Source organism: Chiloscyllium punctatum, chromosome 16, assembly GCF_047496795.1.
Source record: "Chiloscyllium punctatum isolate Juve2018m chromosome 16, sChiPun1.3, whole genome shotgun sequence".
NCBI lineage: Eukaryota > Metazoa > Chordata > Chondrichthyes > Orectolobiformes > Hemiscylliidae > Chiloscyllium > Chiloscyllium punctatum.
Window position 1 is genome coordinate 11,277,020 of NC_092754.1, and position 23,163 is coordinate 11,300,182.

The 23,163-nt window shown below is 40.8% G+C and overlaps 1 protein-coding gene across 1 annotated transcript in view; it reads left to right on the plus strand.

The window, feature by feature from the left end:
* The window catches only part of LOC140486959 (probable pleckstrin homology domain-containing family N member 1), a 64,431-nt gene extending 62,426 nt beyond the window's left edge, over window positions 1-2,005 (plus strand). The window contains exon 12 of the mRNA XM_072586217.1: window positions 107-2,005. Coding sequence (XP_072442318.1) covers window positions 107-190 — 84 coding nt within the window. The 3' untranslated portion in view covers window positions 191-2,005. The remainder of the gene's footprint in view (window positions 1-106) is intronic.
* The last annotated feature ends 21,158 nt before the right edge of the window (window positions 2,006-23,163 follow it).

Here is a 23,163-nt window from a genome sequence, read left to right on the forward strand (position 1 = left end):
CTTTAATGTTAAATCTTTGTAAACCCATAGTGGTGTTACACACTTTCTTTGTGTGGTATGAATCAAAGTATTGCAATAATGAGTTAATGCTCTTCTGTGTTTTTAGCCGGACTATAATACCAACACTTTGCCTTCGAATGGTCAGCTCCCACCTAGACCACCCAAGAAGAGAAGCAGCTGTCGTTACTGAGGTTGTTCCTACACAGTCTTGTGAACCCACTTCTACGTCATAGTCACCAGTTTACACTTGAAAAGCATGAAAACCTCAGAACAGTGATCCAGAAGACACTACTGATATACTGCTCGACTACCTGCACTGGCTTTGAAATTGAGTTAGGAAGTAGCAGGATTATGTCTTTCTAAAATATTCATCATTGGCATCTCTGTCTCATGACTCAGCACAATTTAAATGGACGTAGATGGGCAACCTTTTAGTGGTCTTCTGCTGATGTCACTTTGAAACTGACTGCAAGAGTAAACAGCCTACAACCTTCATGTCCATGTTCCCTCCCTCTGTCGTATACTTGATAGCATTGCAGTTGGAAATCTCAACTTGCTATGTGGAAAAATCATACTCAGATATCATAACTTGCTGCTTCTTTTCGATAGCATGTCAGAACTGCAATGGGTTTGACCACAATGGCCACCGGAAATCAAAATGTCAAGACTGGAAAACAGAACTCCTCCCAGTGAAACCAGGACACCTTAAGGTGCACTCCTTATTTTGCCTGTGTCAGTTGATCTCACCTGTGAGTGAGGTAGGGGCACCATCACATGTCCTCAGAGCCTGTGTGCTCTGGCCGTTATGCTGCTACTGGGATTTGGGAGCATGCAGGTATTGGGTGAATAAGCCAAGCTTGGAAGTTGCATGTCCAAAGTCATACTCCATTCTCACAAACAGAGATGTCACCGCCAGTGAGATGCATTGTGGTTACAGTCACCCAAGGGACTGGAGGCCTGGATGAGTCACTGCTTTCAGACTGCAAAGGAGTGAAAATCTATTTTAATTAAATCAGTCCTGGAATGCCAATAAGATTGGCGTTCATCATTCATTCCTTGTGATTGTCCAGAAAACATTAGTGATTTGTAAAAACTTTTTTCTATACTCCTGTATTTCTATACTGGAATGCACATGACAATAAAGGATAGTCTATATTCTATTCTTGAGCAATTGCGGTTCACGTGGTAAAGGCAATCCCAGGCTGAACTTAAATAGGATGTTCTTGTATTTTGTTCCAACAACCAGACAGCACACTTCTACAGGTCCCACTAATGTCCTTTGCAAGATTTCTTTCTGTAATGGCATTGTAATTTTTACATTTGGAGGAGATACTAATGTCAGTGGTGTGCTGAAGATTTGTCAATCTGTGATGTGATACCTGATTGTCCATTTCTTTACATGACTCTGCATGTCATCAACATTTACAGATTACATTTTTCAAAACAACGTTTTTAAAAAATCATCATAGTAACCTATTTGTTGATGATGTTTCATTGTGCCTACTACTTCTTAAAGAAATATGAGTGATAAAGATCTTTAGTCTTTCATTGCAAGTTTCAAAACAAGAAACTTACATTTGGTCAGCTTTCAAAGGAATATTATTCTATATTGATAGGAGCTTTCATCTGTGAAGCTCACTGCCTTGTAGGTATTGCTTCAGTTTCAGTTATAACAAATGTACACGTAGAGAGTGTGCTTACTCTCTGTAGAGTGAAATATGGCTGGGAGATTCATGCCTCATAAAAGAATCCATGATACAAGCCTTCCTTCATAATAACTGTGAAATAAATTTCTCTTTTAAAACAGAATTATTTACATATTATCATTTATAGGTATGATTTAGGTTTGGGAATCATTTTAATGTTTTCATTTTCAGAAGGGATTTTGATAAAGATTGTGGGAAGAATCTGTTTCCCATGGCAAGAGGGCCGGTAACCAAAGGACACAGATTTAAGGTGAAGAAGCTGGTGGGATGGGAGCAGGGTGGGCTGGGGGCTTTGGAATAAAGGGATTTCTAATTTAAGTTACAAGTTGGAATGCACTATTTGACAGCAGATTCAAAAGTAACTTCCAAAATGGGATTGGACAGGAAAATCTGTGAGCAATGAATGGGTGGATGGGACCAATTAGTTCACTCTGAAAGAGAATCGGCACAGATGCAATGGGATGAATGGCTTCTCTCTGGACTGCAAGATCTGTTATTCAAATTGCCTATCTTTGAGCGAAGGTTCTTCAAAATTTATCATACTTACTTTTTACTCACCAAAAATGTATTATCTGTATCCTAACCAATGCAAGAATCCTCAAAAATCCCAGGCTTTGACAGATATTCTTTGTAGGTAAATGAGTGAGCCATTTTGGGCAGCAAAGACTCACTCTTCAGGCCCCTGCTCCCAGGATTGTGGTGAGAAAATGTCGGCCAAGATTTTAGCTCAAGCTCCTTTGTGTTGAATACCAGTGGGCGGAAGGTGTGTACAGATTTCAGACTCAATCTCAACCTATTTGTTGATGATGTTTCATTGTGAAGAATGGGTGTGCAATACACTGTTCTTGGCTGGCACCTGAAAATTGGTTAGTTGTCTGAGTACAGGCAATTCTTCCAGAACGTGATAGTTGTGTTCCTGTGCGACCCCGTGCTATACAAAAATTGTGTAGTGCAAACAATACTTAAAGTGTTGGTTACTAACCATATTATAGCCAATGTGCACTTTACAAGTTTGAGCTTAAGAAACAGCATTCCCTATTCACCCAATTGCAATATAGCCAATTTGTGCCAACAAAAGACGGGACATAGCAGAACTGCCTGTATGTTACTAGTATCTGGGAAAGCATATGCCTGACACAGATTCATGCTTTCAACAGCACAGAAAGTTGAGGAAAGAAGGAATATAGAAATAGAGATTGTGTGCACAAACTGGCAAGTTACTCTGTTTCTAAGCTCAGTTACATTTTCAGACTTGACACATTGAATTTTCCACCCTGATTTCTTGAGTAAATTATTTTTATATTTTCTCTATGTTGTATAGAATTCTCTGTTTTTGATGCAGCCCAGATCTGCAATGATAACATCTGGAGTATCTTTGTGATGGCACTTATTAAGTTAGTAACTCACTTATTAATAACTACCATTACTTTATTCTGGAAAATATCTTTCCTTTTTTAGCATGGGTCTTCCTTTTGATTTCTGATTTAACTTTATTTTTTTCCCTCTCAACATTTGTTCAGTGACTTACCTTTGTGTCAGAGGACTGTGTTTGAGTCCCAACTGTCCAGATATGATCTTGGCTGTCACTTCAGTGCAGTATTAAGGGAGCAACTGTACTGTCTGAGGAGTCATCTGTGGGAGTGAGATATTAGATCAAAGTCCTACCTAATCTCAGGTGTATTCATTGTATATTAAATATTGCCTTGCATATACTTGATGAGTAATACTTAGAGTTTCACTTGAGTGCTTACAATGAGACTGTTGAAACGGCTGTATTTCAGTTAGGAGATGTACGCTTGTAATGTTTAGCTCTGTAAATAAATGTACAACTGACTAAAAGCTGTCTCCTTTGCCGACTGATCATCTGGAATATAACAATCAATTTTTAAAGAAGGACCACGGAATTCTCTGTAAAGTCCAGGACAATATTGAATCATCAGTCCGCATCATCAGTGGCCAAGCATCACTAGAGTTCATAAGGTCCTTCTTTGGCTGTCGAGCTCTCTGGAGTGTTCTGATGTCAAGAAAATTGATAAATAAATGTACTTTCTTACATTCTTTTTTTTTTTTGCTTTCTGAATTATTTTATTATTTTCAGCTTTCCTCACTGGTCTTCTTACATCATATTCCTTATGGACAACATAGCAACTGAACTTCTCTCAGTCAAATTTACTTTTGACCTGAACACCAGAACATAGGAAACAGAGGTGACTCTTCTGAAATAATGGAATTTAATGATATTGAGATAATTTAACATTGGTATAATTTACAAGCAGTGTTTGTTTGCCACTGGATGGCATAATTGCTCAATAGTTAATGCCACTGCCTCACAACACCAAGGACCTAGGCTTGATTCCCAGCCTTCGGTGATTGTATGGAGTTTGTATGCTTCCCATTTCTGTGCGTATTTCTTTTATTCCTCTCACTGTCCAAAGATATGCAGGTCAGGTGGATTGGAAGTGGTAAATGTGGGGATGGGGTAGGGAATGGAACTGGGTAAGATACTCTCTGGAGAGTCAGTACAGACTTGATAAACTGCATGGCCACTTTCCACACTATAGGGAGTCTGTGAGCAATAAAAATCTTTAAGAAAACAGACAATACTTGGTAATCTTAAAATCGGTTGGTTTTGTTCATGTGAAATTAATGCATAATATTTAACTATATATTATGAATCATAGCTCATTCTTAGAAATTGAGATGATCAGAATTATTAGTGTAGATTCATGAATTTGAAACTGGATTGAAATAACATCAGATAATCTGTGTACATAGTTCTATGATGCTCTTTGTACTCTGATCTAGAAAAAGTTTGCTGCCCAATAGGTGATCCAGATCTAAATGCCCAATGTTTGTTTGTGATTGTACTTTACTCTTTTCTCCCTATATGATCAATAGCATTTTCTTTGCATCTTCTGCAATGCTGCTCATAGTTATCTGATTCTTTGTTCACATGCACTTGTGAAACCAATACAGAAGAACAAATCATCATTGACGATGGGTGTACATTTCCACAGTATGGGCATACTGAGGGGCATATTAGTTGTAAAGATTAGCATCTATATATTTGTATCCTGGTCAATAAAAAGAACAGATCATCAGGTCTTCATTGTGTTTGTGGAATCCTGCTGGCTTTTGAAAAATTTGTTATCAGGATGTTGGCTTTGCTGGCTGGCCCAGCATTTATTGCCCATCCCTAATTGTCCTTGAGAAGGTGGTGGTGAACAGCTTAAATGGTAAACCAGTTTGCACACAGCAAGATCCCACAAGCTGATGCATTAGAAAAATGACTGCATTTCAACTTTAAATTCTTGGTTATAAAACACATTCAGAAGACCTAAGGTCATGAAGAATGTTGCATAAGTGCAAGTTCCCATCTTATTGTTGTGGTTCTGTTCGCCGAGCTGGGAATTTGCGTTGCAGATGTTTCGTCCCCTACACAAATTCCCAGCTCGGCAAACAGAACCACAACAACGAGCACCCGAGCTACAAATCTTCTCCCAAACTTTGCCCATCTTATTTTAATTTATTCTCAAAATGCTAATATGAAAAGTTTTGGCTGTTCACAGATGGGATTCACTCACCAATAATGCAATGATTTTACTTCAGTTCTTTAAACATAAGAGGATTGAGTACTGGATAGAGTTTGATCCTGGAGCCATTGCTTCAATGTTGCTGATTTCGGAGCCTATGGCACAAATGTGTAGTGACTTGTGAAAGCTGTAGAGGGCGCACTTTCTCTGCTTTCACCTCCATTGTTAGAGTGGAAACAAAGAGCTTCATTTTTGTTTAGCTTTCACATTTTAGTTGCAAATTCTTTATTTTGAGCCTAACTGACAAATCAAGATTAGAAACATTAGGAAGAATCTTATAGGAGTTAGAGCAATATGGCTTTTGCAAATATGTGCGGAAGAAATGTACAAGAGGACCAGCCTTTTAGTGAGTTTTGAGGTGATTTGTAGCTCAGGTTGGGGTTCTGGATATAGATTTGCTCGCTGAGCTGGAAGGTTCATTTTCAAATGTTTCGTCACCATGCTAGGTGACATCATCAGTGAGCCTCCGGATGAAGCATTGGAGGTATGCCCACTTTCTATTTATGTGTTTAGAGTTCCTTGGATTGGTGATGTTATTTTCTGTGGGATGTCATTTCCTGCTCTTTTTTCTGCGGGGGTGGTAAATGGGATCCAAGTTAATATGTTTGTTGATAGAGTTCCGGTTAAGATGCCATGCTTCTAGGAATTCTCATGTATGTTTCTGTTTGGCTTGTCCTAGGATGGATGTGTTGTCCCAGTTGAAGTGGTATCCTTCCTCATCTGTATGTAAGGATACTAGTGAGAGTGGGTCATGTCTTTTTGTGGCTAGTTGGTGTTCATGTATCCTGGTGGCTAGTTTTCTGTCTATCCAATGTATTGTTTGTTACAGTTCTTGCAAGGTATTTTGTAAATAAAATTAGGTTTGCTTGTTGTCTGTGTAGGGTCTTTCAAGTTCATTAGCTCCTGTTTTAGTGTGTTTGTAGGTTTGTGGGCTACCATGATGCCAAGAGGTCTGAGTACAGACCGCGCTAGGCAGTGGTGCATGGCCAATTCACAGGATTATTGATTGCTAATCAGTTTGTTAATGCCCAACTTGCATCATTAATAGTCAGCTTCTAATCTTCCCAAATGCATCAAAACATGCTTGACATTGAGAATTCTCAGTGAGGAAATCAGAACAGGTACTTGGTTAGCCCTGAAGGACCTCCATGTTGGACATTGGGCATCAACGTTTCAGAGCACACACTATGGACACTGGCCACACCCACCCAATGTTCACAGACATTGGCTCCTGACACAAGTTTTTACCTCACAAACTTCCCCTCCCCTAGCCTTATGGAACATCTCTGATTCACTTTCAGATACTTCTGCTCTTCAATGCTGCACTTGGGCTGCACTGGTAACTATCATCGTAATGTTGCAGTAAGGACACTATGCGCTCAGGGACACACTTCCACATGATGTACTGGACCAGGCTGCATCTCCAGGCTATTCACTGATTGTCATAGCACTTACTTACTCTGAGCCCACCTGAGATACCAAGCTCATAATACCATCAGACCATAAAACATAGGAGCAGAAATTAACCCATTTATTCTTATTGGCTTAATTAAGAAATGGTCAATGCGCATGCATTGTGTTTCCTATATGAACAAATCTTTGGATTGTGGGAGGAAACCAGAGCACCTGGAGGAATCCCATGCAGACACAGAGAGAATGTGCAAATTCCACACAGATACTTGCCCGAGGACAGAAGCAAACCCAGTTCCCTGGCGCTGGGAGTCTGGTTTCAAATCCTGCCACAGCAGATGGAATTTTTAATTGAATTCAATTTTTTAAGAGATTAAAAATCTACTGATAACCATGAAACCATCACTGATAATTGGTTCATTAAACCCCTTCATGTGTGACAAGGTCACAAAATGTACTCTGGGTGGGGGATTTCAATGTCCACCACCAAGAGTGGTTCAGCAACAGTACTACTGCCTGAGCTGGTCGGGTCCTAAAGGACACAACTGCTCGGCTGGGTCTGTAGTATGTGGTGAGGGAACCAACAAGAGGGAAAAACATACTTGATTTCATCCTTACCAATCTGCCAGCTGCAGATGCTTCTGTCCATAACAGTATTAGTAAAACTGACCATTGCACAGTCATTTTGGAGGTGAAGTCCTGCCTTTAAATTGAGAACATCTTCCATCATTTTGTGTAGCAACAGACTTCAAACAGATCTAGCAACTCAAGGTTGGGCAACCATGAGGCCCTGTGGACCATTAACTGCAGCAGAATTATACTCCAGCACAATCTACACTCATGGCTCAGCATATCCCCCCAACTCAACCATTTCGACCAACCAAGGGGATCAACCCAGATTGAATGGAGGTAGGACAGCAGGAATAGCACCAGGCAGACCTGAAGATGAGGTGTCAGCCTGGTGAAGCTACGAAACAGGACTACGTGCATGCCAAACATCATTAGCAGCAATTAATAGACAGAGCCATGCATTCCCACAAACAACCATGCAGATCTAATTTCTGCAGACCTGCCATATCCAGTCATAAATTGTGGACAAGTAAGGGACTCACTGAAGGAAGACGCTCCACAAATATCCCCATCTTCAATGATGGACGAACTCAGCATATCAATGCAAAATATAATTAACTGTCTTCAGCCAGAAATGCTGAGTGAATGATCCATCTTAGCCGCCTCCAGTGGTACCTAGCATCACTGATGACAGTTTTCCGCCTTTTTGATATCAAGGAATGGCTGGGGGCACTGGACTTTGCAAAGGCTATGGACACTGATAATATTCCAGCACTTGGTCTGAAGACTTGAGTTGCAAAACTTGTCACTCCCCTCGTACAATTACAACACTGGTAACTTCCCGACAATGTAGAAAATTGCTCAGGTATAACCAAAAAGCAGGACAAGTCTAACCCAGCCAATTCGTGCCCCAATAGTCTACACTTGATCATTGGTAAACTGATGGAAGGTGTCATCAACAGTCTGTCAATCTGCTCAGCAATAATCTGCTTACTGATACATAGTTTGGGTTTTGCCAGGGCCAATCAGCTCCTGACCTCATTACAGCCTTGGTTCAAACATGAACAAAATAGCCAAATTCCAGAGGGGAGTAACAGCTCTTGAAATCAAGGCCACATTTGGTGGAGTGTGACTTATTTTTTTAGATTAGATTACTTACAGTATGGAAACAGGCTCTTCGGCCCAACAAGTCCACACCGACCCTCCGAAGAGCACATCACCTAGACCCATTCTCCTACATTTACTCCTTCACCTAACTCTATGGGCAATTTAGCATGGCCAATTCACCTAGCCTGCACATTTTTGGACTGCGGGAGGAAGCCGGAGCACCCAGAGGAAACCCACACAGACACGGGGAGAATGTGCAAACTCCACACAGACAGTTGCCTGAGGCAGGAATTGAACCCAGGTCTCTGGTGCTGTGAGGCAGCAATGCTAACCACTGTGCCACCGTGCCACCCACGTGACATGAAGGATCCCAAGCAGAATCAATGGGTATCAGGGGCAAACTCTCCACTGGTTGGAGTCATACTTGACACATAGGAGGATTGAAGTTGTTGGAGGCCAATCATCTCAGCTCTAGGACATCTCTGCAGGAGTTCCTCCGAGTTGCGTCCTAGGTCCAACCATCTTCAGCTGCTTCATCAATGACCTTCCCTCCATCATAAGGTCAGAAGTGTGGATGTTCGCTGATGATTGCACAATATTCAATACCATTCATGAGTCCTCAAATGCAGGAGCAGTCCACAATCAATGTGACATGATCTGGTCAATTTCCAGACTTGGGCTGACAAGTGGCAAGTAACATCGTGCCACACAAATACCAGGGGCGATAACCATCTCCAAAAACAGACAATCTAACCATTGCCTTTTGACTTTCAATGGTGTTACCATCACCAAATCCCCAAGTATCAAAATCCTGGAATTTACCATTGACCAGAAACACAATTGGACTCACTATGAAAATACAGTGGCTATAAGAGCAGGTCAAAGGCTAGGAATACTGTAGCAAATAGCTCACCTCCTGACTCCCCAAAATCTGTCCATCATATGCAAGGCACAAGTTAAGAGTGTGATGGAATACTCCAATTTGCCTAGATGGATACAGGTCTAACAACAATCAAGACATTTTACATCATCCAGGACAAAGTAACCCACTTGATTGGCACCACATCCACAAGTATCCACTCCCTCCATCACTGATGTGCAGTTGCAGCAGTAGGTACTATCTACAAGATGTGCTGCAGAAATTTGTCAAAAATTTGTAGACACCACCTTTCAAACCCATGACCACTTCCATTTAGATGGACAAAAGCAGCAGCTACATGGGAACACCACTCCCTGCAAGTTCCCCACCAAACCACTCAATGTCCTGACTTAAAACCATTTTGCCATTCCATCAGTGTCACTGAAATTCCCTCCGAAAGGGCATTGTGGGTCAACCCACAGCATGTGAACTGCAGCTGTCCAAGCGGAAAGCTCACCAGCACGTGTTCAAGTGCAACTAAGGACGGGCAATAAAATGCTGACCCAGCTAGCAATGCCCACATCCCAAGAGTGAATTTTTAAAAATTGAGTAAGTGAGTCCAGATTGTAACTTTATCATCTCAATGCCAACAAGAACTGGACTGAGGGTTAAAATAGTGTCTACCATGTGGCAGTTGTAATAAATTCAGTTCTGGTGAAGCAAGAAACTTTCTTGTAAATGATTTTATTCGACACACCTCAAAGCTAAAGGCGACTTGTTAAAAAAATGATATCGTTCTGAACAATTCGAAAGATTCTATCACGATAGCAGTCTACAGTCTCCATCCCCACAATATTGCCAGATGCCTTTCCCTCCTGCAACTCAAGGTCTTTCTTACCTTGAGATTTGACAATTTCAGTGCATTCCTGGCCAGCTTTTGGCATTGTACTCATTACAAACGTGAGCACATTAAAAATTCCCATGTCCTGAATTCCATTAAGTTCCATTGATCCATCATGGCTCCATTCGTTAAAGACATTGGCTCCCAGTCTGCCAGCACATTGACTTCAAAAATTCTTTCTTTTCATTTCAAATCCTGAGTTCTGACGAAAGGGTCACTGACCATATGGCAACGGCCGAGTGGGATTATCATTGAGCTATTAGTCCAGAGGTCCAGGTGCTGTCCTGGGGATTAGGATCAAAGCCTGCCATGTCAGATGGTGGAATCTGAATTCAACAAAAATGACACGATGGCTCAGTGGTCAACACTGCTGCCTCACAGTTCCAGGGAGCTGGGTTTGATTTCAGCCTCAAGCTAATGTCTGTGTAGAGTTTGCACATTTGCACTGTGTCTGCATGGGTTTCCTCCCACTGTCCAAAGATAGGTAGGTTAAGTGAATTGGCCATGCTAGATTAACCATAGTGTTCAGGGATATGTAGGCTAGGTGCATCATTCAGGGGAAATGTAGGGTTGGGAATGGGTCTGGATTGGATACCCCTCAGAGAGTCAGTGAGATCTTATTGGGCCACACAACTTGTTTCCACACTTTAGGGTTTCTATTCTCTTCTTTTCTAAAAATCTGAAATTAAGCGTCTAAATGATGACCATCAATTGTCAGGAAAAATCCATCTAGTTCACTAATGTCCCTAAGGGAAGGAAGCTGTTCTCCCTACCTAGTCTGACCCATATATGACTCTGGACCCACAGCAACGTGGTTGATGCTTATGGGCAATAAATGCTGGCCTAGTCTGCAATGCTATCATCCCATGAATGAAAAGAAACAAGTTGAATGGCTGAATTCTATTGAATATCGGCTAAGTGTCAATTTTGATGGGTGTCATGGAGGGTTTCTCTCCATGGGCTCTGGATTTTTTTAATGTTATCATTCCCAAAGTCACGTCTCATTGTCTGTGCACCATGCCCCTATAGTGCTGTGCAAACTCACCGCAGACACTGGTACTCACTACTGTTGGGATATCTGGTGACAGCTTCATCGTTAAAGACCCAGCCATCCACCCGGTCAGAGGGAATTTTGGCACCATGCTTTGTCAGTGGGGACCTGGACCTCTAGTAATGAGGGAGTGCATGCGGCTGCTGTCCATGGAGCATGGCTTGAGATGTCGGTGACTGGTGTCCAAGATGAGGGGAAGCTGGAGAAACAAGCAGTCACCCAATACCCACGCTGACTCTCCTGTTGGGAAATATCCAATAGATGGAATAATGGGAAACTGCACATCATTGGCTGTGATGACATGATATTGAGGATGTTAATACATGCTAATTGTACACATGAGACCATAAGATATAGGAGCAGAAATTGGGCCATTCAGCCCATCTATTCAATCATGGCCAATATGTTTCTCAACACCATTCTTCTGCTTTTTACCCAGAACCCCTGATCCCTTTGACAATCGAGAATCTGTCTACCTTCGTCTTAAATTATACTCAATGATCTGGCCTCCACGGCCTTCCGTGGCAGTGAATTCCACAGATTCACCACTCTCTGGCTGAAGAAGTTGCAGCTTATCTCTGTCCTAAAGGGTGTTCCCTTTACTCTAAGGCTGGTGCCTTCAGGTCCTAATCTCTCATATAGGCCTCCCTCTAGCATGAATTCCACCTCGCTGTTCAACATGTTGTTGAAAAATTAGACTTCTTGCTTTTAGCATCAGGAATCTTCTTCCTGCCAATCTCATGCTATTCTCCCAATCTTTTTGTCTTGCAGTGGCTGGGAAGGTCTCAGAAAACTCTGTTTCTGCCTGCACTGATGTTGCCTCACCAGCAATCAGTCTATTGCCTTGTCCCTCTCTAGCTCTGTAGCCTCCTCCAGGCCAACAACCTGCCATGAGTTCTGAGTGACGAATCAATTTCTCCAGTCTCTTTTGCTGCATCATTGATGGTCACATCTCTCATGTTTTCAAATGCTCCCTTAAAATGACATCTGTCAAAGGCCAAGTCTGTCCTAGTGTGTTACATGACAATAGATTCTGTTTGATAACACCCTGTGAAGTGTCTTTGTCTGCATATATAAAGTGTTGAACGTGCTCGATTAAAGCAAACTGTTGTTTTGCAAAAGCCTGCAAAAATAGTCCATCACTGCAGATATTTATCTAAAATCGTTACTGTTTGGGCTCTATGTGATTCTGTGGGCACTAGACTTTTAAAGATTTAACTTTGTTTTGCACAAAATGATTATCTATAAGTAAATGCAAAGATACTAAATCAGTTCTGCATAGTTTTTGTCGAGAGAAACAGTAACAAACATTGAAATTTTGACGTTTCTTGGAGATTCTCTACAATTGCAAAAACAAAGGTTTTTCTTCTATGGGTTTAAGATTTAAAACTGATGAGTTTAGAATGTTTCCAAAGTAATACTTTACAAATGGATAGATCTACCTTTATTGTGCTACTTGTCATAATGAAAGTGACTACAAGGAAATTCATTTGTTAACTAGTTCACATTTAATGCTAAGAAGCCAAGTCATATGCATGCATGGAATCATTTAATTCTAAACATCCTATAAAGAAGTATAAACTGAACAAGATGCCAGGTAGCAGTAAACATTCAAGGCAGATTGCTGACTATGTAGCTGTGGTGCCTTTAGCTGTCATTACCATCTGTTACTGGATTAGTGGTGCTGGAAGAGCACAGCAGTTCAGGCAGCATCCAACGAGCAGCGAAATCGACGTTTCGGGCAAAAGCCCTTCCTGATGAAGGGCTTTTGCCCGAAACGTCGATTTCGCTGCTCGTTGGATGCTGCCTGAACTGCTGTGCTCTTCCAGCACCACTAATCCAGTATTTGGTTTTCAGCATCTGCAGTCATTGTTTTTACCTTGTTGATTACTACCATCTGTTAGTTCAGACACACACACACACAGATACAGTGCACCATGGTTTACAAGAAGGCTATTTTCCTCTGCACATTGTCTGCAGTGAAATTGTGAATAGAGTGTAAGAGGGAAAATTGGCTCTCACCACGCCAACTCTTTAATTTTATATTGTCATAATGTGATAATGTATCCAATTGTTCCACTGTTGAGAACTAATCTGTACTGTTTCTATTATTTCCAAAGCTTGATTACTCTTTCAGTTGGTAAAGTATACTCATTGTGACTGCTTTTTATTCCTTCTCAAAATAGTCAACAATACAGTATAGGGAACAATCAACCACTGAAAGTCTGCAGATAGACTCAGTGACTCATGAAACTTCCCCATGCACAAATGTAATGTTCTTCAGCCCACTAACAACATTGTGATTTCATTTGGTGATTTTTCTGCCAGCTAAACCAACTTGACAGAACCTGAGGAAATGCCCTAAAATTTGATTAATAAATAAACTTGGAGTCCTCTGCCTTTGGTTGACTGCTGATGGATTGAATAAATTATATCCTAGCCAAATATGAAATAATTCATAGCCATCACTTCTTCTGTATTGTTTGGGCAAGGATCTACAGAATTACAAGCATCATCTGACATTCACGACAAACTTTTAACGTCTGATTCTGCTTGTTGTGATTGTTGATGCTCCAGTTCTAATTAAACATCATGAGTCAGAGCATGGAAATCTCTTCGCAATCATGTTATTCCATTCTGAGATAGGTGACATTTTGAGAGTGGTTGCAATGCTCCTGAGTATTTCCAGCGACAGCAGTTTTAATTGTGTTTTTTTTTAATTTCTCAAAATATTTCTGCCTTGCATTATGTTACGTGAAACTTCAGATGAAGTGGAATCTCTCTCGCACGATGTGTAGTGGTAATGCATTGGGAATTTTTTTCTTTTGGCCAGTTATTTTTAACCCCACCCCCACCCCTGTGCCCTTTTTAATTGCTCATTGTCATCGAGGACACAGATCACCAATGTTTGACATTTTGTGTCTGGATTGGATCTGACAAAGGCATTTCAGATTGAAGCAGAATCATGTTCAAACATTACACTCAAATGTTCTTTTTTTAATTATTGTGTCATAGAATGTGGGCATCAGTGGTCAAGCCATCATTCATTGCCATCCCTAATTGGAGTTAGAGGTCAACCGCATTGCTGTGGGTCTGGAGTCTCATGTAGGACAACAATTTCCTTCTCTAAAAGACATTAAGAGAACAAAATGAGGTTGCCCTGACAACTGACGATAGTTTTGTGATCATCAATAGACTCTTAATTCCAGAATTGTTTTCTAATTGAATACAAATTCCACCATAAAATCCCTACAGTGTGGAAGCAGACCATTCGGTCCATTGAGTCCACACCAACCCTCTGAAGAGTATCTCACCCAGACCCACACCCACGGCCCCCTCCCCCCCACCCTATCCCTGTACTCCTGCATTTGCCATAGCTAACCCACATAGCTGCACGTCCCGAGACACTATGGGTAAACCTGCCTATCTCCTTTTCCACTTATCCACTCCACCCTCTCCTCCCTGACCTGTCACCTTCATCCCCTCCCCCACTCACCTATTGTACTCTATTCTACTTTCTCCCCACCCCCACCCTCCTCTAGCTTATCTCTCCACACTTCACGCTCCTGCCTTTATTCATGATGAAGGGCTTTTTCCCGAAACGTCGATTTCGCTGCTCCTTGGATGCTGCCTGAACTGCTGTGCTCGTCCAGCACCACTAATCCAGAATCTGGTTTCCAGCATCTGTAGTCATTGTTTTTACCTATGGGTAATTTAGCCTGGCCAATCCATCTAACCTGCACATCTTTGGACTGTGGGAGGAAACCAGAGACCCTGGAGGAAACCCGTGCAGACAGGGGAGAATGTGCAAACTCCACACAGGCTGCCACCTGAGTCTGGAATCAAACCCAGGTCTCTGGTGCTGTGAGGCATCTACTATGGCTAGATTTGAACCCAGATTCCTAGAACATTACTTGGGCCTCTGAATTAATAGTCCAATGATAATAATACTCCCCAGACCCCCTGCTTATTTTGTTCACTCATGGCATATTTATAAGCCTGCAGCACTTCCCAAACCATTCTGTTTGCCTCTAACTAGAAAGACTTGCTCATCTCATGGCCCAGAACCCAATGGCTGAATCAGCAAGTGTCAAAAAAACCCTGTGAAAAGGTGTGGTGTGGCTGACTTCACTTTGTTTTAAAGGGCAAGGAAGTGTCGGTCAGTTGGTTTGGATTAAGATAAGACTTGCTTACATCTGTTACTCTGTATGCTTATATGTTGGCCTGCAAATTAACAAGTCATATCTGGTCTGCCCTCACTGAGATATTTGAACCTGCCTTTGGAAAGATTTAATAATTATTGGTGCTAAGAGGGAAATTCACATTGGTTTGGTTTCAAGATCAGGGTGGTGGGGAAGCTGGAAAGTAGGTGGCTTTCAGACATTTTAAAAACTGATTGAACTGCTGTGATTAGCTATAGGAAACAAAAGCTTGCAGTAGATTCAGCCAAAGTCTATGGAAATTGCTGAAGGAAAGCAGTCTCTATTAAGCACCGAACGGACATTCTCGACACCACTGAGATGATATAGCAACATTTACTGTTCAAAATGCTTGTGGAAAATACCTTTTCCGAAATGTTGTATGAATGCTGAAACTGTAACGCAAGGAAGCTTGTATGCTTATTTAGCATAAATACCAAAGATGGTGCAAGATCATGTTTTTTCTTCATAACCACAAATTTCTACTTACTTTTTTACAAATACAACTACTGGAAACTTAACATTAATACCATCACTCACTTCTCAGCTACTGGTAGACCAGAAAGACATTTCAACATTTGCAGTTTTTGATTATGTTTGCTGTTGAATTTGTATATAAGAGTGTATTTTTAACTGACTGATTTTTGGTGTGGGGAAGGCTGGGGTTGGGGTACACCCTGATAGAGCTTTGTAAGACTTGTTTTGCAAAGAACTGGAATAGACTCAATGAGTTTAGTAGCCTCCTTCTCAGCTGGTGAGTTACTTAATAGGAGGGATGACTGCTTATTAAATGCCTTATTAACTGCACATCTCACTTCATTAATATGCAGTTTACTAAGCTCGCCAAAAAAATTAGGCATCGGGAATTCTTCACATGGAAGTCAGAGCAGGTAATTGTTACTTGAATGTGCCTGCAGATCAGCTGCAGCTCAGAGAAGATGTTTCCACTGATATGGGGGAACTAAAATCAAGGGTCATAAATATAAATAAATCACTAATGAATCTAACTGGGAATTCTGGTGAAAATTCATGTTGATAGTCTTATCACAAAATCAAATGTTGTTAGCGTTAAATAGATAAAGTTGCCATAGGCCTATCAGAGTACAGGGTTGCTCTCTCATTAGGGAGAGAGATAGAGGATGGTGATTTTAACTGGATGGTCACCAAGCCTCAGGCGAGGCAAGAGGTTGAGAAGATGGAACCTTCTTGTTGACCTCACCTGGTGTGAGAATTGAACCACCATTTTGGTGTCACTCTGCATTGAGTGACAGCCACTCCATGTAAATCCTTGTTGGTGCAGCCTTTTCTCAATTCCATTTTTTTTCAAATCTTTACCAGAAGGGGAGACCAGTAAAACTTACAAATGAGACATTTTGTTTTTATTCATTCAAAAATGTAGCCATCGCTGACTGGGCCAGCATAGGGATTGCCCAGCCCTAATTGTCCGGAGGGCAGGTAAGAGTCAACCACATTGTTGTGGGTCTGGAGTCACAGGCAGGCCAAAACGGGTAAGGATGATTGTTTCCTTCCCTAAAGTGAACCAGATGTTTTTTTTCCTGATGATCAGGAATGGTTATCATTCGACTCCTAGTTCCAAATTATTTTATTGAACTCAAACTGGATTCAAGCCCAGGTTCCCAGAACATTACCTGAGTATCTAGATTAAAGCCATGTCCTCCCCAAGGTCCAGTTGATCCAACTCATCTTGCATATTTCAAAATGGAGTTCCAGTACAATGTGTACACACATTTGCAAGAATTACTGTTTATTTAAATGAAAGAGTCATGTATCTATACATAGTGCCTTTCACACCTTCTGGCACTTTACACCTTTTCTTAGTGCTATCAGTTCAAAAAGGAGTCATACTGGGCCAAAACATTAACTCTGCTTTTCAGTCCTTAAATGTCAGCAGACGCGCTGAGTTTCCCCATACACTTCTATTCTCCAGCATCTGATGTTCTTTGTTTTATTTAAGACTGGTCACAATGTAGGGTGTTTGGCTACAGATGATCTGTGATGCTACTTGTTTGATAAATATTGGATAAAAATACAATGTTCTTCTTCTGAAAGGTGTCCAGAAATCTTTTACATCCACCTGAAAAGTTAGTCAGCATCTCACTTTGTGATGTCAGCTGAAAAATGGTAACTTCCCCCAAGGTTACCCTAGAGGGGGAGCCTAGTCTTTGAGCTCACTACTTTGGGTTTTAAAATTCTCAGCTAGTTTTCAAATCCTTTCATGGTCTTGGCACTCTCATCTCATGAGAGTGTTTCTCCAGCACAACAACTCTCTGATATTATAAGTGGAATAATGGTAAGGGGGAAAGGGCAGGCAAGTGGATGTGAGCCATGATCTTATTGAATGGCAAGGCTGGCTCAAAAGGCCAAATGCACTTACTCCTGTTCCTTTTTCTTATGGTCTTATATCTCTACATTCCTCCAATTCTGTTCCTGATTTTAATTACTCGACCACCAGCAGCTATGCCATATGTTATGATGTGGAGATGCTGGTGTTGGACTGGGGTGGACAAAGTTAAAAATTACATGACACCAGGTTATAGTCCGACAGGTTTATTTGGAAGTACAAGCTTTCGGAGCACTGCTCCTTCATCAGGTAGCTAGTAGAACAGGGTCATGGGACACAGAATTTATAGCAAAAGATCATGGTGTCATATAACTGATGCAATTTATTGAACAAACCTAGAGTGCTGTTAAGTCTTTCATCCTTTAGAATGGGTTGCAGGTTTCGATTCATTTATATGTGAATCCCTGAACTTCTTTCAAGTCACATTCCTGAGATAGCTTAAGGTTTTATAAAGAAGGGTTACAGTTCAGACAATGTATTAAAGGTGTGGGGTAGGACCTTCAAACGAAGCAGCAGCATCAAGTACACAACCTAAGTATCTGCTCATTCAATATACTTTCTTCCTCTTACAGAAAAATGTGTCCATCAGCAGGGGGTGAAATGATGCTCAGGCCCAGCATGTCAAGCTCCAAATTGTGGTGGTTACAATTGCTGGAATATTGGACAATGCCCTCTCTATCCAGTATACCATTAATGAGCAGCATGCTGTCATATGGGGTGGGCCAGAGTGTTTCAGCATTTCTCAGGACATGTTTATTTGATGGCTGCTGAAAACTAACACATTTTGTTGAAGCTCTTCATCTTGGACTCATCAGGAAAATTCAAATGCAAGGAATGCCAGTGGAAAGGGAAAACAACAATTATAGAGGAGGTGCTGAGAAGTCAACAGAGTTCTCTCTCCTTGATGAAACTAAACACAGGAGTACCTTTATGCCAAACAGCAGAAGCAGCATGCGATAAACATGGCTGAATAAATGTACTCAGTGATGTGAACCTCTATGACATCTTTATCAGGTTGCTTCAGGATTCTGAAACCCTTCTACAGCCATTTTCATTCCAAAAATGTTCACTCCAAAGATTGGAAGGAGATGGATGCTGATAGCTAGCTTGTCAGTTTGATGGTACCATTCCTTTGCTGAGCCATGTCCGAGAGGTCAGTTCAAGACCTGACCAGCTATCGATACCTTGCTTGGCTAAGTTAAAGTCTTATTAAGGACTAATATTAGAAGTGAGTCTTCAGGACTTCCTCGGATATTAAGAGCTGGGCAGTTGTCTGAAGCTGGTGATAATAGAACAAGTTAATAAAATGAGCAGCCTGGCCATGTATGAGAAGGAAAACAGAAACATCATTAAGAGCTGCCCAAAATAAAAAAAAACACAAAACAGAATGGAGGCAGAGATTATAATTTGAAATGGTTAAACTCAATACTTAGTCGAGAGAATGCTATCACCTATATTTTTAATTCTCCCAACCACTCCCATTCTATCGTCTACCAACCAAATTACCTGGTGACCCTGAATTTATACCTCTGCTTATCCTAACATTGACAATATCCAAAATGGCATATTAAATAAATTTGTAGGTAAAACTTTGTGGTGGCTATCCAAAAATGCATGCAGGCAACAAAAAAAGTAAATCAATAAATTAGTTTCTCCTGCAATTTTACTCATCCTCCTCAAATAACAACATGTATAAGTATAAGTTGTTGTTCTGATTCCAAACAGAAATGTTTTTAACATCTAAAAGGCGGACAAATTTCAATCATTTGTTGTAAATTTCAATGTGTTGTTTTATCTGTTGTTTAACAAAAACTTCATGCAACAATAATGTATTCATACAAAATAGACAGGCTGTTGAATAACTATAGGTGCATTAACTATTATTTTACATGATGATACATCATTACCTGGCAGTTTTGTTTTACATTCACTTAGAGGATGTGGGCAGCACTGACAAATTCAGCATTTATTGCCAATTCCTAATTTTCTTTGAGAACACAGTGGTACGTTACATTTTTGAACAATTGTCATTCATGTGGCGTAGAGTCATCCACAGTGTGGTGAAGGAGGGAATTCCAGGTTTTTAAGCCAGCCCCAATGAGGGGACAGTGATATATTTCCAAGTCAGGAGAGTATATGACTTGGAGAGTAACTTACAGGCGCTGGTGGTGGTATCATGCATTTGTTGCCCTTGTCCTGTAAGGCAGAGGTGATGGGTCTGGAAGGTGCTATTGAAGAAGTCTTGGTGTGTTCTTGCAGTGCACCATGAAGACAGTTCACAGTGCAGCACCATGTGTAATAGTGAATATTTAAAGTGGTGGATGGGTGTCAGTCAAGCAGTTTACTTTGTTCTAGATGGCATGAAGTTTTTTTTTAATTGAGATTTATTGTGCGAAAGGGCAGTAGTTGCAGATTTAATTTTCAAAATGAGATCAGATGACTGCTTGAAAAGGAAGAAGGTGCAAGCCTTGGAGGGTTGGAGGAGTAAAACTAAAAAGTGGAACTAAAAGAATTGTGCTTTCAGAGAACTGGTAGAGGTATAAGATAGAAATGTCTTCCTTCTGTGCTGTACGATTATATGACTCGTACAAGTCAGTGTTAAAGTGCCAGTTTTGACATCACTCCCCAAACAAGGGAAATACAAACAAAAGATATTTGTCAACAAATTGTATTTTGATGTAACATTCTCCAACTACCAGATTTAACATGTCTGAGTTAACTCCCCCTGAGATTCAAGTGATGTGTGAGAAATTACAACGGTTTTATCAAATTGCAATTTGGGTAGAGAACAAATAGGATCTTTTATTTTATGTCCTACAACACATGATTAAAGCTAATTTTCCCAGACCAAGCAAAGTCCAGACATGGAAAAATAATGAAAACATTCTAAACTCTACCTGTAAAGCAACTGAGAAATGTTGACGTGGTAAAGCCGCTTCTGAGAAATACTTACGACTCAAGTACCTCTTACAGAATATCACGGTTGTACTTCCCAAAGATGTTCAGTCAAAAAGCCACACAGATCATTATCAGGTATAATCTGTTTTGTTTTATCAGATGGGGTGCAATATTTGATCAATGCAATGGTACATTCTAGGGTTTCCTGCTTACTATTTCATTGTAACTTTATCTTTGGTGGATTTTTCAAACTAGCCTCTTGCTTATTAAAGCTTGAACTATCAAATGAATGAATCCAGTTGAAAACTTGAATCACAACACTTTTGTGCATGTGCAATTCATTGTCCCTACATTATAGTAATGAGTACATCTCAAAACTAAATTATTGAATGCAAAGTAAGTGATTTGTTGAATGTCTGAGAGTGAGACAAAAGAAAATAATACCAGGAATCAATAAAACTGGTTTCACAGCTTCCTCAGCATTTGTTGTTTTCACTACAGATTCCAGCATCTACAGTAATTTGCTCCTACATTGTGTTCCTCAAAACATTCAAAGATAGATCATTCATTCAATTCAAAGCATTGAATGACATTCAGTTTCAGTGTACCTTTCTACTGCCTGTTTTCTTGATTTGTAAGTAGGGATACAGTCTCTAGAATTTTTTAGCCATGAAATTCCACATGGTGGGATTCACCAGATCTGTGTCAAAATATCTGCTCTTGTATTTGCCCATATTTGCAGATCTACCCTTGTGTTTGTCTACTCCTGCATGGAATGTAGGTGTCACTGGCAAAGCCAACATTTATTGCCTTTGTTTTAATTGCTCTTCTTGAACCACGGTAGTCCATTTGATGATACTCTCAGAATGTAGAGAGTTGCAAGATTTTGACCCAGCAACAATGAGAGAACTTATTCATCAGTAACCCACTCATTGATCCTCAGTTTGGGTTCCACAAGGAGCATTCACCTCCAGACCTCATCAGAACCTTGTCCAAACATGGATTCCATACAGGTGAGAAAAGAATGACTGCTCATGATATCTTGGTAATACTTGATTGAATGTGGTGTCAATGACCCTCAATAAAATTAACAATCGATGGAAATGAGGAAGAAAGTTTTTTCTGGTTGGAGCAAAACCCTTCACAGTGGAAGATTGATGAAGTGATTGGACTTCACTGGAGACATTCCAATGAGAAATGTCCTAGTTCCCACCATCTGAGGTCAGGAGTCAAGTGGTCCCGGAGGAACCCAAACTAAGCATTAGTCAACACATTATTGTGAATAAGTTTGGTTGACAGCATTACTCCGAATGATTGAAAGTAGACCGATGGGCTGGTAATTGGCTGGACTGGATTGTCCTGCTTTCTCTGGACACAAAATTTAGAAAGTTTCCTATTTTGTCAGGAATATGTCAAGGTTGTAATTGGAATGGATTAACTAGATGGGTACAAGTCCTCACTGATGCAGCGAATAATTTTATAGAATCCCTTCATGCCAGGTGGAGGCCATTCAGCCAATTGAGTCTGCTCCAATCCTTGAAAGAGCATCCCGCCCAAACCCCTCCCCAACCCTTTCTCTGAAACCCTGCATTTCCCATGGTTAATCCACCTAGCCTACACAATCCTGGGCACTATGGGGCAATTTAGCATGGCCAATCCGCTTAATCTGTACATCTTTCGACTGCCAGAAGGAAACTGGAGTACCCAGTTGAAACCGTTGTAGACAGTGACTCAAAGCTGGAATCAAACCCAAGTCCCTGGCATTGTGAGGCAGCAGTACAAACCACTGTGCCACCATGCCAAGTTGTTGGGCACTTGACTGATATGTGGCACTCAGTTGTTTTCATGATACCAAGTGAAGTGAATCAAATTGACTGAAGGCTGGCATCAATGCTGGTGGGAATCTGAGCAGGAGGCCACATTCAAACATCGCGTCAACATTTCTGAATAGCTATGGCTGCAAATACTTCAGCCTTTTTGTTCATTGAGGTTTTGAGTCATAGAGTTATACAGCAGTTCTACAAATATATTTCATCCTGGGATCTGCCACCGTTTGAGAATGGGCATGCTCATACAGTATCCTCCTCCAGTTAAGTTGTCTATGGCAGCACTGCAGACATACATTGGTTGCGGGATTGCTCAACTCTCTCAACAGCATGCTGCTTCCACAGTTTAGCACTTCTCTAGTCAAGCTCGCTTTCCTAGGTTGACACCTATTTTTTAATTATGACTGGTGCTGGTGGAGACATTCTGTCCAACACTTCTCAATGTGCCGAGGTTAGGGCATGATGGTCATGGTAGATTGATAAGTATGCTGAGTCATAAGGTTAGAAATTGTGTTAGAAAGAACTTCTTCTGCTACTGATGACTCAAAATACTTCATGAATGCCAAGATTTATGCTATTGAATCTGTTCCTAATCCATCCCATTTGGCATGGTGGTAATATTACGTGATGCGATGAAGAATATTTTCAGTTTAAATGCAAGATTTCATTTCCGTGAGGACT